This window comes from Arvicola amphibius, chromosome 11 (genome assembly GCF_903992535.2).
Source record: "Arvicola amphibius chromosome 11, mArvAmp1.2, whole genome shotgun sequence".
Taxonomy (NCBI): domain Eukaryota; kingdom Metazoa; phylum Chordata; class Mammalia; order Rodentia; family Cricetidae; genus Arvicola; species Arvicola amphibius.
The window spans coordinates 97,378,798-97,397,724 of record NC_052057.2 but is presented as its reverse complement, the minus strand read 5'-3'; the positions used below and the strand labels follow the sequence as shown (position 1 = coordinate 97,397,724).

Here is an 18,927-nt window from a genome sequence, read left to right as displayed (position 1 = left end):
GCTTGAGTTACGCAGTAAGACCTTGTCTCAAAAGGAAGCAGACTTGGAGGGAGGCTAGTTTACTTCCGCAGGTGCCCTGATAAGAGCAGGCTTTAGCCCTCAGGGAAGACTTTTCTCCACAGAGTTGTCACGGCCATTGGCGAAATTCTGGCTCTACTGCTATGCTTCCTTAAGGTGTGGTGAAGATGAATAGCAAGGTTACATATGGAAAGTTCAAGGTTGGTCATGGTGGTGCATGCCTGTAAGTCCAGTGCGCAGGAGGTTAAAGCAGGAAGATCACAGGTTCAAGACCAGTCTCAGCTATGTATCTAGGCCCTAATGTCAAAATAAAAAAAAAAAAGAAAAGGAAAGAAAAGAAAAGAAAGAAAAGGAAAGAAAGAAGGAAGGTGGGAAGAAGAAGGAAAAGGAAAGGGAGCTTAGCAGAGCATCTAGTATATAGCAGGTACTCAGTAAGTCTTTTTAAGGTGCAAGCAATCTAGTTGAGAGGTTCTCTGATAGATGTGCTAGGGCTGTAGCACAGGAACTGGAAGTGAGGACACCTGACCCACCCTCAAGGAGCCAGGCCAGGTCTCCTAAATGCCATTGCAAGAAGAACAGGAGTTGGCAGGAAAAGGCTCGCAGTCCAAGAGATGAGCAAGAGCCTGGAGTCAGGATGCAGCACACACGGAGGTGTGAGTTCCTTGGCAGCTGTGACAGGAGGGGAAGGTGGCAGGAGGAGTCTGGTAGCATTGCCGAGGTTGGGATTCTGGAGGGTGGTCAGATCTACCGCAGAAAACTCACCCTGTGGGGCTCCTAAAGATGGAAGGGGTGGGGGGTAACCAAGGCTGGAGGTATGGAGGTAACTGTGGTTACCAGAGATGGAGGGGAGAGCACAGGCAGCCTGAAAAAGGAGGGCCAGGGGAAGGGCGATCGAGAGTTGAATCCTCGATTTCTGGCCTGAGAGCATGAGGCAGTGGCGGAAACATGGAGGTTAGGGTGTGAGGAGAGGCGAGCCTAGCTCTGGGCATACTGAGTTGGAGCAGGTGACATCCGGCAAAGATGACATCTTCTCAGCCCGGAATGTGGAGAGGTGTGTGCCGGTGTGCTGGGCGCACGCCGGAGCTCATCGTGCGGGCCACGGTCGGCAGCATCAGCAGGACAAATGGGAGTTCACACAATCTTAACTGTAGCTGTCTTGAGCAGTTGCCCCAGGAGACATTTGGCAAGAGTCATGTGACCAGAAATTCCTCATTAGTTTCCAGCAAAGATACTAAATACTTGATTTTCAGGAATTTTGACTAAAAAGGAAAAAAAAAGTCAACCTGTGTTTGGAAGTCACCATTAAGAGTGCTGAGTACCATGAACACAGCCAGGCTCTGTAGGTGGGAGTATGGGGCTTGCTGGGCAAGCTCCTGAATTGGGGGTCAAGGTCTTGATCCTTGGCCAGAGGGCTACCACTTCCCAGGTCCCCAGCAGGGTGACATTTGGCAGAAGCAGCCTGGTTGCTTGGGGCTCTAGGAAGCCCAGTGTTTTTGTGCAGGCTGTAATTCCTAGTTGGAAGGCACTGGCGAATGAGGTAACTATACTGTGTTTGGAAAAGGGCACTCTTGTGGTCTTCCTGGGCTCAGACGTGGCAGGAATTGAGCTGGTTTGGATGGTGGTGGCATGGTGATTGGCTTCCGTTTCCTTTGTCTTTGCCTTCTGCTGTTTTTCTCTGGATCTTTCCTTGGCACCCGCCCCTCTCCCTGCTTCACCCCCCCAACTGCTGTGTGACGTTTGTCAACCTGCACAGGAGAGCCTGGCAGTGACAGAGCTCTCCAGTACTGTGTTTCATCCTTGGTCTGGGTAGGTAGCACGTCCTTGGGTCTTGGGAGAAACCCTGTCAGTGATCCTCTCTCATCCCCAGCACTAGGGGCTTTCCTCATGATCTGGACCATGCTGACTTTCCTCCTATTGCCCACAAGTTACAGGCAGAACCAGAGTCTTAGCCCATCTGTCCCCCAAAATATCCCGGAGGCATCTGTTATTCAGTTTCTTCTTTCCCAAAACAAAGAATGGAACCAGGGACACAAGGTTGGACTTAAAGAATGTACACTCTGGAAGTGCCGGGCCCTAACCACATGAGACCTTACAGGTCATTGGCATAACACTGTCTCTCCCATATCTGTGTGTGGTGGGGCTTTTCTTGAATGTGTTCTACTGTATGAAGCCCAGGTGGGGAAGGGCCTCCGGTCTGGTTTCTTTCTGTCAACCCAGGGGTAAAGCTGGCTTTTGTTTTCCCATTCTCCTCTTTCCTATGGGTCCCGGGGTGTGTTGCCTTTACCCTACTATTTAAAGCAAGTTCTGTGGAAAGTTAGAGGTGAATCCAGGGCAGGTGTGCGAGCTAATTTTCTGTCAACACAAGCTAGAGCCATTAGAGAGAAGAGACCCTCAAGTGAAAAATGCCTCTATAGGGTTTGGGCTACAGGCAAACCTACAGGGTATTTTCTTAATTAGTGATTGATGGGGAAAGACCAGCCCATTGTGGGTGTTTCCATCCCTGGGCTGCTGGTCCTGGGTTCTATAATAAGAAAGCAGGCTGGGCAAGCCTTGTGAAGCAAGCCACTGAACAGAACCCCTCCATGGCCTCTGCATTAGCTCCTGCCTCCAGGTTCCTGCCCTGCTTGAGTTCCTGTCCTGACTTTCTTTGATGATGAACTGTGATGTGGGAGTGTAAACCAAGTAAACCCTTTTCCTCCCAACTTGCTTTTTATTTTTTATTTTTTTTAAAATATTTATTTGTTAGTTTGTTTATTATGTATATGTCTGCAGGCCAGAAGAGGGCACCAGACCCCATTACAGATGGTTGTGAGCCACCATGTGGTTGCTGGGAATTGAACTCAGAACCTTTGGAAGAGCAGGCAATGCTCTTAACCACTGAGCCATCTCTCCAACTTGCTTTTTATCACAGCAGTAGGAACCCTAATTTAAGACAGTGGGCATGGTGCCTTACTCAGAGTGTCGCCCTGCTTGCCCCCAAGTCTGTCCTGTCCTGTTATACTTTGGTTAAGGTTTTGTTTTGGAGACACAGTCTCACTGTGTAGACACAGCTGGCCTTCAGTTCACAGAGATCCTCCTGCCTCTGCCTCCCAAGTGCTGGGATTACAGGGGTGTTCATTCCTCCACACGCACCTCTGCTAGAATTTTACTATCATGAAATAATTTATTAGCAGAGTGATTTATCTTAATATAAGATTATTTAAAACAGTATGTTTTACATATTGTTTTACATGTAAAACAATATATATGTTTATACTTATTACATATAAGAAATTGTAACACAAAACACATCCCTTTATGTGGGAGCTACACTGTGCTACACTGTTAAGAGACTTCTTAACATCCAGATTTATGACCCTCTAGTTTGTTGTAGGAGGTCTTTCTGTTGGGCTACCAGCTCCTCAACGAGACTTGTTATTAATTATGAAAACTTGACCTTTAGTTTTGGCTTGTTCTAAGCTTGTTTTTATAACTTAAATTAACCAGTTTTTAATCATTTACATTCTACCACGTGGTTTTTTCCCTCTCATTCATTTTGTATGTCTGACTTCCTCTGGGTATGGCTGGCATCTCCTCGTGCACCTACATCCATCCTGAGTTCCTCTCTCTGCCCGGAAGTCCCACCTAACCCATCATGCCTAACTATTGGCCATTAAGCTCTTTATTAAACAAAGCAGGTACTTTAGGCAAATACACATCTTTACAGTGTACAAAAATATTATCCTACAGTATTTCTCCCTTTTTGTCTAATTAAAAGGAAAGTTTTTAATTCTAACAGAGTAAAACTATATACAGTAAGAACAATTGTTAGGTAAGAATTACATTTACAGTGTTCAGTTCATTTGTATTTAGCAAATTCAGAGAAATTACTCTACTGTCTATCCTATGTTGATGAATCCAAAGTTTTATACCTAAACTACTTTCTATTAACTCGTATCTCTTCTGCCTCACTATTGGCCTTTCAATTCCATGTTAAACCAATCAGGAGCCTTAGGCTGAGACACATTTTTACAGTGTGCCAAAGGACTATCTCACAGCAGTTTGGAGTATCAGTAGTTTTTGCATACCAGCAGCTACACCAAGAAAGATCCATAGGTAACAAGAACAGGCGTTTTTCTTATAAAAATTAATGTATGTGTGTGTGTACGTGCAGGTGTGGCCTGAACTCAGGTCCTGTCATCCAGGCAGCGAGCACTTCACTAAACCACTGCCCCTTCACTTAACTAATTCTTCTGGTTTTAAATATTTTTCCATAACTACTTTTTGTTTTCTGGTTTTCTTTTGTTTGAGACAGAGTTTCACTATATAGCCCAGGCTGACCTCTAGTCTGTCACCATCCTCCCCTGTCTCCCCAGTGCTGGGACTAAAGGCGTGCATCATCATACTCAGCTTTAACTAAATATTTTTTAAATTAAGATTTGGCCATGGGCTGGTAGTGGTGGCATAGGGTTGTAATGGCTGTCACCCAAGAGGCAGGAAAGCCCATGAGTTCCAGATGAGTCCGGGCTATACAGTGAGGCTGTGCCTCAAAACACCATGGGCTGGGGTGTATCTCAGTGGTAGAGTGCTTGCCTCGTAGGTATAAGGGCCTGAGTTTGAGCCCTAGCACTGCATGAAAAAATCATGGGTCTTGGTTTTATAAATGGGAGGGAATCTGGAAGGAGAATCCTTTAGTGTTGCGCTTAGCACTGGCTGTGGAATCAGCACTTGCTTGGGCAGGTGGATTTTGAGGAAGGCTCAGAGGGAAGGACAGACCAGGAAGTGACTGCATTAAACACTGCTGTGGGCTAGGGACGAGACTCAGTTGGTAGAGCGCTCGCCTAGTACGCGGTAAGTGCCAGGTTCTCTGTCTAGCACCACATAAAGTAGTGTGTGGTGGTGCAGCCTTGTGATCCCAGGACTGGTGGGTCCTTGGAGATGAAGTCTCTGTTGGCCACAGAGTGAGTTTGAGGTCAGTCTGGGCTGCATAACACCTTTTAGAGCAAGCTCAAGAGCATGACGTTTGAAGATGAATGGGGAAAAAAAAGAAATAAAAAATAAAAAAGGAAGGACATGACTGCTCCTAGGTATGGGGGAGGTGCAGGTTTATTGTAGGTAAAAGGGGGAAGTATAGCCAGGGCAGGGACATCTAGGAGAGGCCAGAGTAGCTGTGGCCCCGAGTTGGACATTGTAAGGAAGAGGGGAGGGCCAGAAGACATTGTAAGGAAGAGGTCAGGAGGGTAAAGGGTAGACAAAAAGGGAAAAAAGGCTGGGTAACCAAAATGTCTGGTGTACAGTGAAGAGAAACTGGAGGAAGGGTACCCCAGTCTCTGGGTCACAGAAGTTTAGGATAGGTGGTGGGGTATGGGGCCACAGGACCCTGTGACAGGGACTGAATGATGCTGAGAGAACCTGGTGACAAGATCCTCTTGGTATGTTAAGTAGGCACCTGGGTCAGCTGATTGTCCTGGGTTTGAGACCTAACAAAGACAGCTTGGTTTGCTCTGTAAGCTTCTCTCCACCCCAAGAGCCCACGGCCTGGCTTCTGAGCTTTAGAAAAGCTCTGGCTCGAAGTACACAGTGCACAAGGAAGTGTCCCAGTGGATAGGGAGATGGTGTTCTCTGAAACGAGACTGGAAGATAGGGTACAAAGAGAGGCACCCCTCTTACAAACTGTGAACTGCTGGGACTGTGTGAGAAGGAAAAAACTTGCATGCTCTTCTTGTAGAGTTTGTTATTGTTACTACACTGTGTGTGTGTGTGTGTGTGTATGTATGGTGTGTGTGAGTTTATGTGTGTACATGTCTGTGTATGCGTGTGTGCACATGTGTATGTCCATGTGTATGTGGTGTTTGTGAGTGTGTGGTGCATGTGAGTGTATGTGTGTACATGTCTGTGTGTGTGTGCGCACGCACATGTACCACAGCATGAGTGTGGAGGTCTAGACAACTCTTCTCTCACTCTCCTGGGAAGTGAACTTGTGTTGTCAGGCTTGTCAGCAAGTGCATTACCCCCTAAACCATCTCCTCTGATAGTTTTTGATCATCCTTTAACCAAAGCAATGTTTTGTTCTCTCTTCTGCTTAGATTGTCATGCTGAGGAATGACATTTACCGCTGCCGGGCATCAGGCATCTTTCTTCGATTGGAGGGTGGAGGCTTGATCGCTGGCAACAACATTTACCACAACGCAGAGGCTGGTGTGGACATTCGGAAGAAATCCAACCCACTCATCCTGGTACTTTTCTCCATCCTTTTGGCATTTAGCCTGGTCTCACTTTTTAGAACCCTTGTCTGAGGATGTTTAAGTAGTTCAGATTGGTTCCTGCCCATTTTTGTGTATCCTCATGACTTCTTTCTAGGTGTCTGAGTGATGACTTTGGACAAGTCCATTCCTGAAATCATCACACCAATAGGAAAAAGATGGGCTGGACAGGACGTTTTCTCAGAACCTCCTCAGAACTCATATATCTGGCTTTGAAACTGATTCTAGTAAAGAGGCATCATCTGTTCTAAATGACATGTGAATCTAAAACTAAAGCCAATCTGCTGTCATTCTTTGTAGGAAAGGACAGGGATACTTTATTCTCCAGGTGATTTTGTAGACGTGAGAGCATGTGGAATCTGGTTTTGCTTTAATCTTGTTATGGGGTTGGTAGAATGATACACAGGTTCTCTTGCAATTCAAGCTGGCATCATACCAGCTGAAGCTGATGTGAACTCTTAATCCTCCTGCCTCCGCCTCTGAGCTTTGGGGATTATAAGCCTGACTTGCAGTTAGGGTTTTTCCAGCATAAAAACTACATAAAATCCTTGCATATGTGGCCAGGGAGATGGCTCAGTCGATGCCATGCTTGCTCTGCAAACATGAAGTCTTAAGTTCAGCGTTCACATGAAACAATAGGCATGGGGAGCTGGGGAGATGGCTCAGTGGTTTAGAGCTCTTACTGCTCTTCCAGAAGACCTGGGTTCAGTTCCTAGCAGCCACATCAGGCAACTCTCAACTTCTATAACTCCAGCTTCAAGGAATTACATACACCTGCACACACCTGGCACACACGTGTGCACACACACAAACTTAAGAAGAGGCATGGTGCTACACCCCTGTAATCCTCACTTTGGGGAGGTGGAAACTGGAAGGTCCCTGGGGTTTACTGGTCAGCGGGTCAAGTCCAGTTGGCGAGTTCCAGCTCACGGGAGAGGCCAGGCCTCAAGATAAGATTTAGAGTGACACAAAACAACACAGCATCAGCCTCTGGTCCCCATGTACATGTACACATCCATACACGTGCACGAACACGTGAGTAGCACATGCACAAACCCTTGCCTGTGTGGCCGTTATACTAGAGACTGGTTCCCTCTCTGTTCTGACTTTTCCAGAGATTTCAGGAACTGGGGAATTGTGAGTTTAGAATATGATGCTTGTTTACATACCACATGCTTCTAAAGTTCTCTGTAGCTGTTAGTCATTCTGTGAAATAGAATGGTTTTCTAGGGGAAGACATGGGGTGCAGAGGGTAAAAGACCTTGCTGGCTACTAACTGGCCATGAAAACTCAGAGAGAATCCATTAACTCTACTTAAAAAGACACACCCAGCCAGTGACTTCTGCCCATCCCTTCCCCTCACAGGGCCTCTGCTGTGCAGCTGGTGGGTGATGCACTGCCTCCACATAGGAAGTTCCCGACACTGTTACCAGAAAGATGCTAGAAATCTGCAGGCAGTGGGGTGGGCTGCTTTAGCAGGCAGAGCGGAGTCCAGGCTTAATGAGATGAGGCAGGGAAGTCCTGTCGCATATACCTACCTCTCTAAGCCTTTCAGTCTTTTGAGGGAAAGGCTCAGACACTTTACATAGCCTCCTTTCTTGGGGAAAAAAAGCACAGACCCCCTCAACAGCAAAGGCCATATAGCCATGTTCCGGGGCTGCAGGGAGAACTCATTTATCTCCACACCCTGCCTACTGTTTGCATTCTCACACATGTCCATAGCTTAGCCCCTGTGTTGTGTGCTCGGGAACTTGGGATGGTGTTCTTGCCGTGGCCATGGCCATCTGGGTGCACTCTGCGCCCCGACACGCTGGACCTGTCTGCCACGTCACGTCTCACTTTCACTTGCAGTGTAACCAGATCCACCACGGTCTTCGATCTGGTATTGTTGTCCTTGGCAATGGGAAAGGCGTCATCAGGAACAACCAGATCTTTTCAAATAAGGAAGCGGGCATTTATATCCTGTACCACGGAAATCCAGTTGTGAGGTAGGCACCGCTCTGCCCAGACTCTCTGGCTCTTCCATGGTCCCTTACTCCCTTTCTCTGTGCCTTTCTTCCATCTGAAAGCCTGTTTACTACTGTGGTGCTGCAAAAATAGTCTTCATCAATAGACCCACCCCAGTAACACAGCTGCCCTGGTGTTTCTGTCCTTCCTTCCAGCTAGCTGTGTGCAGGCATTCTGTTTGGCAGACGCTACTGTGCACTTCCAACAGAGATAAGAAAGGCAAGCAAGTGCCAGCTGTTCCTCAGGAGCTGACTCTAGTCTGGAATGAGAAAAGGCACTTGCTAGAAAACCTGACAAACAGTTTGACCCCAGGGACAAATAGAGAACCGACTATTTCAGGTTGTTCTGACTTCCATAGTTGTGCTGTTATGTATGTGCCCAGACATACAAACACATGATGAATGAATGAATGGGCAAATGAACGAATGAACAAATGAATGAATATATAAAAGAAGATGACCCTTGCCTCCACGTGAATGCATGCTGTGAGCTTTCTGTGCTGTAGGTCATCAGGAGGAAGCAAGGAGCAGTATTGGGTGTGTCTGCCATCCTAGCAGTGGTTGGGGCAGACTGTGACATGATGCTGTCAAGAGGGAAGAGTCATTCTGACTAAGATCATGTAGGAAGGCCTTTTACTGGAAGTGCCATTTGAGTTGGAGGAAAACTTTCCCAGCATGCACCAGGCCCTAGAAGTCTCAGTCTTCCACTAAAGATGAGGAGGAGAAAGAGGACATAGCTGAAATCTTAAATCTGGGGAGGACTTGAACCCTCTTGGAGCTGTCGTGCCATCCCTAGGAAGAAGAGGAGAGGTGACAGAGCAGCACAGAGCCAGGCGCCCTCTACAAGAGCAGCAAGTGCTCGGCCACCTCTCCTGTCCCAACTAGTGTTTTCGCTTGAGGCTGTCCCAGTGAGTCAGTGCTTTGTGGGCACTGGAGCATGAGCTTCTGTACCCACGGGTCCACCTCTGTCTCTGCTGTACAGTGTAAGAGGGGAAAGAAACGGCAGAGAGCCTTGTGCTGATGGAGACAGGCCTGTGCCAGCTGAGCTGCGGAGGGTGGACTAAGATTTTGAGCAGAAGCCTCAGCTGTCAGAGCTTTAGGAAAGCTGGCGTTAGTGTGCAGCAGGTGTGCTCAGTGGTGCTTTCCCTGCCCTCTCCATAGGAGTTTGTCTAAATGTTGTTGTATGGTATTTACCTGTGTCACTTGGGGACATTCCAGCTCATACCCATACCATTGTTCTCCATGTCTTATCGAGTCCTACTTTCAGGCAGATGGTATCCCATGGCTGAAGACCACTTACGTAAGCATGATGTGTGGACATAGAGTACCCCGCTTGTGCTGGGAAACATGAGAGTTTCAAAGGAAGGCTCTTAAGTCAGTGTTGCTGTTTTTTAAGGCACAGTCATCCTGAGAGGATAGGCTGTGCTTTTTTCCCTCCATGTTTATTTATTTAGGAAGTGGGGTCAAGGGTGGGGAGGGGAGGAGACACGAGAGTCTGAGATCCCCAGCTGAAGCAGCACAGCACAGAGAGCTGTGGAGCTCTGATCATTCTAAGAAAGCCTGGTACAGCATCCTAGGAATTCCTCCTGTTGCCAAGACTTGTCTGGTGGCACATGCACCATGGCGACATCTGTATGGATGCCTTGTGTGTTGACTGACGCGGTACAGAAAAGCCATAGAGAGTTGGACATCATTGTGATTATGTCCAGAGTTGTGAGTTTAGTTCTGGGTCAAGCTACCCCAGGCCAAATAAGGATTTCCAAGTGCTTAGTTTATGAGATTTCAAAAAGTGGCACACAGTTTCGTGCACACATGCCCGCACACACACACACACTCGAACAGGTAACATTTTGAAAATGATTTAAAGGAAGGAACCTTGAAGCGTGACGTAGGTGCCTTTGTCTCACGTCTTTCCCTGTCCTCTGTTTCAGTGGAAACCACATCTTCAAGGGACGCGCAGCTGGCATCGCAGTGAACGAGAATGGCAAGGGCCTCATTACAGGTATATGATAGGAACTACTGGCACCGTAGCCAGCCAGTGCAGGTGACAGCCAAGCCACCATCCCCTGGCATCACCCCCACCAGCTTCAGGCCCTTAAGCCACTCTTTTGCTTATCCCAGACCTCCTTCTGTGATTTCAGATGGGCATTCAGGGTTGCCAGTTCTGTGGGGAGGTCGTGCTTTTCATAGGAGGGCCCAGCATAGCACAGGGGGAGTACCATCTCTGACAGCTGCCGGCCAGCTAGCTCACACTTCCAGCTGCACCAATTAAACAGGTGTGTGAGGTTTCCATACTTTTGTGTGAGCTTCTGCCTGCTCTGCAAATCTGTCCGATTCTTACGTATCTGTTACGTCTCAACTCATACCACTTCCTGTGGGAAGCCTGCCCTAACTCTCCTCATCCATAGATAATGCCCACAGTGCCCAGGACGCTTCCTCTATTGTACATTTTACAGAATTTCTTAGTGTTGTTTTGTCTGTCTTCTCTGGTACCAAGCAAAGGTCACATCTGCCTGGTATATCATTGGAGCCTGGGATTTTTTTTTTTTTTCTTTTGGTTTTTTGAGACAGGGTTTCTGTATGAAGTCTTGGCTGTTCTGGAACTCAATCTGTAGACCTGGCTTGTTGCGCACCGCACCCCCGTGTCTGCGCTCTGTGCGCTATTACCCAGTTACCGAGCTTCGGGCAAGGGGCTGAAAGTTAAAATACACAGACACACACAGAGAGACAGCGACATGGGTCATCCTTGAATTCCCCAAGAATGCCCCCTTTATTGTGTTCAGGGGCAGATTATATAGAGATAGCCACGCCCCAGCCAAACCCACCAGAAACCACTCTCCTGCCATCAGGAACTCCTGAAGGTCTCGTGCTCAGAGCAGCTGTAGGCACTCAGATCAGGGGATTACAAGAAATTCAGGATCTGGGGTCTCACTGCTCCCAACACTGGCTGACCTCAAACTCAGAGAGCTAATCCGCATGACTCTAGGATTAAAGGCATGCACCACCACCACCCGGTGTGGAGCCTGGGATCTTGATTGCATGTAACTATCATTTACCAAATACTCATAACTCAGTTGGAGGCCACTTGCCTAGCATGTGTGTGGCCATAGATTAGATCCTAGCATTGCAAAAAAGAAAACAAACAAAACCACTATTGAGAATCAACTGTGTGTAGCCCTTGTTTCAGGAGCTGGGTATGGGGTGACAAAGGAAACAGATGGCAGCTCTGCTCTGGGGAATTGACAGTTTATAAGGCAATGCATGGAAACAGTGAAAGCATATGCAGACAAACAAGACTGCCCAGCCGAGAGTGAGGCAGCCATCTGCATGAGGCGATGGGAGGACTCTGTGGGCTCTTGAAGCCATGTGATCGTGGTAGACTTCAAGGGTGACGCAGAATCCAGAACCTGAGTAGAAGGGGTCCAGAGAAACAGCTCCGTGTGCGGGGCTACCTGTGCAGACAGACTTTTCACGGTTGGAGAGGCAGGAAAGGCTATCACACAGGGAAGTGTCCCGGTTCCTAGAACCAAGTCTGCCTTATCACTGTGCTGAGGCAGCAGTATTTTTGTTTTTTGGTTTTTTGAGACAGAGTTTCTCTGTGGCTTTGGAGCCTGTCCTGGAACTAGCTCTTGTAGACCAGGCTGGCCTCGAACTCACAGAGATCCACCTGCCTCTGCCTCCCAAGTGATGGGATTAAAGGTGTGCGCCACCACCGCCCAGCTTGAGGCAGCAGTGTTTAGGACCACCTTTCTGATGTGAGACTCTGCTACCAATTCCCAGGGATGGGGCAGGCCTATGCTGAGGACTAGCATATGGAATGTCCCAAGGCTGCGGGGTAGAGTGTGAGTGGAGACACAGGAGTGTACAAGAGGAACACAGACTTTGTCCTTGGGAAAGGGGGCGGAGTCCCTGAAACAGCCAGTGGGGAAGTTTCAGGGTGCTGACGGCTGGCAGCATAGGTGTGCGCGTCCTGCTCTGGGGAGGACTGGGAGTGCTTTCTTTTAACTGTTCTCGTCGTGATGGCCTGCCCTGGAGGTGGCTCCTGGTACTGACCTTTCCACATCTCCCCATAGAAAATGTCATCCGCGAGAACCAATGGGGAGGGGTAGACATCCGCCGTGGCGGCGTCCCTGTCCTCAGGAGCAACCTCATCTGCTTTGGCTACTCAGACGGTGTGGTCGTGGGTGACGAAGGCAAAGGACTGATAGAGGGAAACACCATCTATGGTGAGGAGGGTGTCCCTGTCCCGTGGTCTGCAGGAGGCTCAGGTCTCAGCTGCAGCTAGTGGGTTCTGAGAAGGCAGTCAGTTCCTCCAGACCTCAAAAACCTCCCTGGTAGAACAGACATGTGTAAGCTCGGGCATCTTAGCAGGGGGCTCCTCCTCTACTTCCTGACCCACGATAAGCCCAGAGGTCAGCAAGCAGTGCTCCAGCTCCGTGTAAAATAGTAAAAGGCAGGGTGCTGTCTGCCGCAGTGGCCCATGTGAGCTCCAGCTCTTGGACATCTAACCCCTCCCGTCCCTTTAATGCAAACAGGGTTATTTCAAAAAATACTGTTCTCACCATGTGGCTTTAAGCAAAGCCTGAGCGTTTCTGGCCTGGATCTAATATCTGTGGCTCTGTTACTCAAGCCTAACTCTGTGTCTTTGTCAGTCATCAGCCCTGAGGCACACAAGTCTAGTTACTCACTCAGGGTCCCAGCTAGGAAGTGGTAAGACTGGGGTTCACACTGAGCCTGCTCCCCTGCAGAGGCCTTGGTGTCCCCTTGGCACTGCTCCATGGGTCTTAGCAGTTCTCAGAGCACTTCACACCCTAGGTGTGATCCTAGATAGTGAGGTGAATTGGTCATTGTCCCTTGCATATGCGGGAGAAGCCCATAGCCAGAGCTATGAGGCGACTTGCCTCAGTACCTTTTACTTCCCTTTTGGGGTGACACTGGGTGTTGTGTCACCTGTTCTTGGGTGCCGGTGACAGGTTCTTTTCTGTGATCCCAGCTAACAAAGGCTGTGGTGTGTGGATGATGTCCTCCAGCCTGCCCCATGTCACCAGCAACCATGTGAGCTACAATGGCCTGTATGGAGTGGCAGTGTTCAGCCAGAAAGATGGCTCTGGTGAGTTCCCTGGAGGTCACGGGGCCCAGGAGAACTTCAGTGAGGATGGGGATGCCATCCTCTGGGAAACAGAGCTGGAGAAAGAGGACGACCCACTGCGCAGGCCCGTCACCGTAGCTCTTGTGGAGTCCAACAGTATTAATCACAATGGAGGTGAGTGTGCTCCAGTCCCTATGGTGCCCTTCATGGCTCCCACTGTCCTGGGGCTCTCCATGTACTGGTCCCAACCTGTCCTTCTAGTTTCGTTAGCTACCCAGTTATTACTCAGCCCCTGGACTTTCCCCCAGACTCAAATCCATCTCTTCTTACCTCTGCCCCACTGACTTCACTAATGTGTTGCTTTTGCCTGAGATTCACTTTCTCCCTATACATCCCACACCTGCGAGGACTTCCTCACTGCAGACACATCCCCTCATCCTGTCTTCCTTGGATTTGTGCCCTAACCCCATACCCAATGACGTGGGGTCATAAAGTCTTAGTTGGCTTTACTTTCGGTTTAGATTTGTTTATTCTATTTTATGTGTGTGAGTGTCTTACCTGCATGTGTATCTGTATACTGCATTCATGTGTGATGCCCATGGAGGTCAGAAGAGGGTGTTGGATCCTTCTGGAAATGTGAGCCGATGAGAGGGTGTAGTAGGTGCTCGGACTTAAACCCAGATGCTCTATAAGAGCAACAGGTGGTTTTAACCAGGGAGCCATCTCTCCAGCCCCATCCAATGGCGTATTCTGTGGGGGTAAGACTCACAAGTGCTGATAGAGTAACAGAACAGATTCATGGGCCTCTGGAGTGATGTGGAGCAGTGAGATCAGTTACAGCAGCCCCAGGGGAGTGAGTTCTGCCAGCACACCCCCAGGAGAGAATTCCTCTCATGAAGCTTTGCTGCCTGGTGGCCATGTAAGGTGACTCTTCCAAGCTAGGGAAACAGCACAGGTGTCACCAAGAGGCTGGCCCACACTGCTCTTGAACCAGCCTGGGTCTCGTCTTCCACGCTGCCTCTTCAGGGCTCTGTCACTGTCCCCTTGCTTCTACTGCAGCCATCCTGCCACTAAGAGGATGTAGGAGCCCTGGGGTGGGAGCTCGGGCCGGAGGACCGTTGAACACAAGGAGTCCTCTTACAGCCTGTGTTCCTGGCCACCTTAGCAGGGATTCCGTGCCTCTTCCCTACCTTCCTGGAGTGCACACTTGAGGCGATGCTGCTCCTTCTGGCTGGTATTGTCAGAGTTGACTCCAGGATCACCTGTGCTCTTCCCACTCCCACACTCTGTAGCGTCAGGACTCTTTGTCCAGAGCAGCGAGGCACTGCAGGTCGTCACCAATGTGATCCATGCCAATGGGGACAGAGGCATCACCATTGTTCAGAGCAGCCAGCTCACGCGGGTGACCAACAACAGCATCTCCTGCAACCGCCAGAGTGGGGTCAAGGTCGAAGCCCAGTGCAAGGTGGAGCTGCGGGGCAACGGTATCTATGACAATAGAGGCCACGGCATCATTACCAAGGGTGACAGTACTGCTGTTGTGGAAAATGACATCATTGGCAACCGGGGAAGTGGACTGCAGTTGCTGCCCAGGTCTGACACTAAGGTAAGCGTATGGTGTGTCTGATGCAAAGTACCAACAGGGCTCAGACCTGACTTGCGCACTTTGCCGAGAACCCTCAGCGCTCAGGGCTGTAAAGCGAATCCGAACTCAGTCTGGACAGCATGGTCCACAGAGGAGGAGCTTCTTTCCAAAGGGGGTGCATATAAACTGGGCCCCAAAGGATGAACAAGAGTTTCTCAGCAGGAAGCCAAAAGAGTCATGGTGCTGGAGCCTTCTGGGTGTCTTCTTGTCTCTGGGTCAAAGTCCCGGCTATTGCAGCTCTTTCTCTGACAGCATAAGCTAGGACTGGACGGCTGTGCAGTAGGCACTTACCAGGAGAGAGCCCTAGGCCTTTGCACACCTCTGGTCTGTGTGGGGTGGCCTCTTAGCCATTCTTTTGCATCTGCCTGACTGTCACGTTTTTAAGGAAGGCTTGCTGAGTCGTCCAGGCTATTTGAAGTGCTTTCTTTTGGACTTTTCGGGCACCCACCCACAACCTTCCCCGCACTTCTCATTGCTTCCTGTGTCCTTACCCATCCTGGCACATGACCATAAGCTCTGAGCACCTTTTAGGTAAAGCTCTGCATGGTGCTAGGGCTTCACAATAGAACCAAACAGATAGGGCTACCGCCCTGTGGATTATCCCAGAGGGTTTCAGTGATGTAGGCTCACAAGGGCTAAAGATCTGGATTCTTCTGAGCCCTTAGGAACAGGAGCAAGTAGGCTCACTCAGGCTGCAAGTAGGCATGGCTTCTGGCACAGTGCCCTTCTCTAGTAGGCTTTTACTGTTCATTCTTCCAGTGTTGGAAGAGGCCGCTTGTTCATTCTGGCTGCCCAGAACCAAAGTAATCACACAGAAACTGTTATTTAAATCACTGCTTGGCCCATTAGCACAGCTTCTTATTGGCTAGTTCTTACATATTAAGTTAACCCATCTCTATTAATCTGTGTATCACCATGTGGCTGTGGCTTACCAGCTAAAGTTCCGGGTCTATCTCTGGCGGGGCTACATGGCTTCTCTCTGACTCCGCCCTTTTTCTCCCAGCATTCAGTTTAGCTTTCCCCACCTACCTCTATTCCCTGCGCAGGCCGAAGATAGTTTCTTTATTAACCAATGGTATTCACAGCATATAGAGGGAAGAATTGTCCCCAGCTCAGCCCTCCTACAACCTGTCCATCAACTCTAGGACACTAGTGGCTCCACCAGGCTGACCTCTGTGCCCCACCCAGAGCTTCCCTTGCTCCATCTGACCTCTCCAGCACACTTAGACTTCATGGTTTTCTAACAGTCACTCGCCTGCCCAGCTTCCAGTCTGTGAGTCTCAGTGGCAAGCCCTGGCTGCTTCTTCCAGGTCCTGAAGAACCGGATCCACTCCTTCCGCGCCTATGGCATTGCAGTGCGGGGCCGTGCTAAGGCCCTGGTGCAGGAGAACATCATCTTCCAGGGCAAGACCAACAAGACCATCTTCCAGCAGATCACTAACAACCGAGAATGCATCATGCAGAACAATAAGTTCCTGGTCTTCAAGAAGAAGTAAGTGAGCTATGGGGATGGCCCCTGGGTAGAGCACTTGCCGTGTGAGCGCAGGGACCTGAGCTTGGGTTCCAGCACCCATGCAGATTCTGGCTATGTTGTCTTGAATCTCTTCCTTCAGTTAGCCAAATGCAGCGTAGTCAGCCTGGTGCATTGCTTGTGAATTGCTCGTTATTTCCATTCCTCCTTTTAGGATAGCACACAAAGCAGTGGCTTTGTTATGGCATCTCCGTACAGGTGTCAGTACAGTGCTCTCCCACTGCCTGTCCTTACTCTTGCTGCACCCCTCTTGCTGGCCACCCTTGTTCTCCTAAAATAGTTCCCCATTCTCTTTTCAGAAATTTTCTGTTCTGGGTAATTGATTAGTCACGGTAGCCCTCTAAGATAAGGAATACAAACAAAAACATTGGCATATGGTTCATGCCTTTATTCACTGGGAGGCTGATTCAGGAGGATCACCAAATATGAGGTCAGCCTGAGTTGAAATATCTCAAAAAAAAAAAAAGTGTGACGATGGTTTGGATGCTTTTGAAACTGTGACGAATGCTGTCTAGTTCTCAAGGCCTGAATGGCATTCAGAGGTTGACGGTATTACTAATTCTCTTCTGCTACCTGTTTGTGAGTGGGCTCTGGGAAACTGTCATTACTTTAACCTCATAAATGACCCTGAGTCGGGGCTGGAGAGATGGCTCAGAGGTTAAGAGCATTGCCTGCTCTTCCAAAGGTCCTGAGTTCAATTCCCAGCAACCACATGGTGGCTCACAACCATCTGAAATGGGGTCTGGTGCCCTCTTCTGGCCTGCAGGCAGACACACAGACAGAAAATTGTGTACAAAATAAATAAATAAATAAATGGCCCTGAGTGTTTTAGAGAAGTTGCAAGTTCAGTATTCAGCAGTAAGTTTCGTTAGAACATAGTTGATTTGCTGATACATTGCCTCGGTCTTCTCACACACAGTTGCAGCACAGCAGTAAAAACAAGACAGTATAAACTGTCGTAGGGTTTCTGTTGCTGTGCAGAGACACCCTGACTATGGCAACTGTTATAGAGGGAAACATTTCACTGGGGCTGGCTGACAGTCCAGATGTTTAGTTCATTGTCCTAATGGTGGAAAGCACGGCAGCACGCAGACAGACATGAGCTGGAGAGGTAGCCGAGAGCTCTACATCCTGATGTGAAGGCAGCAGGAAGAGACTGTGAGACACACTGGGCCTGGCTTGAGCATATGAAACCTCAAAGCCCACGCCTAGGGACTTACTTTTTACCCACTCCAACAAGGCCACACCTTCTAATAGTGCTACTCCCTGTGGGCCTTTGGGAGCCATTTTCTTTCAAATCCCCACATTCCACTCCCTGGACCCATTAGGCTTCTCACCATATCATGATGCAGAAATTCATTATGTACAACTTTAAAAGTTCCCGTAGTCTGTAACAGTCTTTACAAATATCTTTCAAAGTCCCAAGTCTCTTCTGAGACTCATGCAATCTCTTAACTGTAATCCCCTGTATAATCAAAATGAAAGTTCAGATCACATACTTCCAACATATAATGGCACAGGATGTACATTACCATTCCAAAAGGGAGCACAGGGCATTTTCCCAGCATGTGGTGCTGGGAATAATCTTAAGATGAGCCTCTCCGCCAACGCAAATAACTCCAATCAGACAAAATTAGACCAAATTAATGCCCACATTTACTGCAGTGCTCCTGTATGGTGGGGAAAGACAGGAGAGGCACAAAACCCAAAGACCATGTGTTCTTTTTCTTGGCTCAGCCTAAATAGCCTGTGGGAGTGGTCCTAGCCCTCCCTGGGGAGGGCTTAGTGCTTGGTGGGCTTTTCCAGAGCTGAAGTCTGAACCAAGGCAACTCCCAGAGGGAGGGGGCTTGAGATGGAGCTTTCTGCTCCATTGGCGCCCGAAGGATAAATGCCAGGGGCTGGGGTGATGCTTCCAATCACTGTGTATCTCCTTGAACACAGGATTTAGCTCCATTCCACTTCCTGGTGCCCCTGTCCACCTCAAGCTGTACATTTTGTATTTTTCTCTGCTCAGTTTTCTCCTTTTCATTATAGATCTGTGTAAGAGTGAACGCTAATAACCACAGGACACAGTCAATACGAGGCTGGTTTGAGATTTCCTCTGCCAGAACATTTTATCCCTAACTCTTCAATTTAGCCTCAGGTAGACTTTTCAGACAAGGGCAAAAAGCAGCCACATTCTTAGCCATAATATCACAAGACTGGTCTCTAGGCCACATACAAATATTCTCCTCGGAACCCTCTTGAGCCAGGCACCCACAGTTCAAATCACCCCAGCACCACTGTCTTCCACGTTCTTACTAGTGTGGCCCATTAAGCTCCACTTAAATAAAGCTTTCAATTGCTTTCCTAATCCAAAGTCCCAAAGTCCACATTCCTCCAAACAAAAACATGGT

The 18,927-nt window shown here is 48.7% G+C and overlaps 1 protein-coding gene across 1 annotated transcript in view; it reads left to right on the top strand.

The window, feature by feature from the left end:
* Fbxo10 (F-box protein 10) overlaps positions 1-18,927 on the top strand; it is a 46,521-nt gene that overhangs the window by 24,965 nt on the left and 2,629 nt on the right. The window contains exons 4-10 of the mRNA XM_038347595.1: positions 6,084-6,233; positions 8,112-8,248; positions 10,198-10,268; positions 12,340-12,492; positions 13,260-13,529; positions 14,648-14,961; positions 16,311-16,492. Of these exons, the coding sequence (XP_038203523.1) occupies positions 6,084-6,233; positions 8,112-8,248; positions 10,198-10,268; positions 12,340-12,492; positions 13,260-13,529; positions 14,648-14,961; positions 16,311-16,492 (1,277 nt within the window). The remainder of the gene's footprint in view (positions 1-6,083; positions 6,234-8,111; positions 8,249-10,197; positions 10,269-12,339; positions 12,493-13,259; positions 13,530-14,647; positions 14,962-16,310; positions 16,493-18,927) is intronic.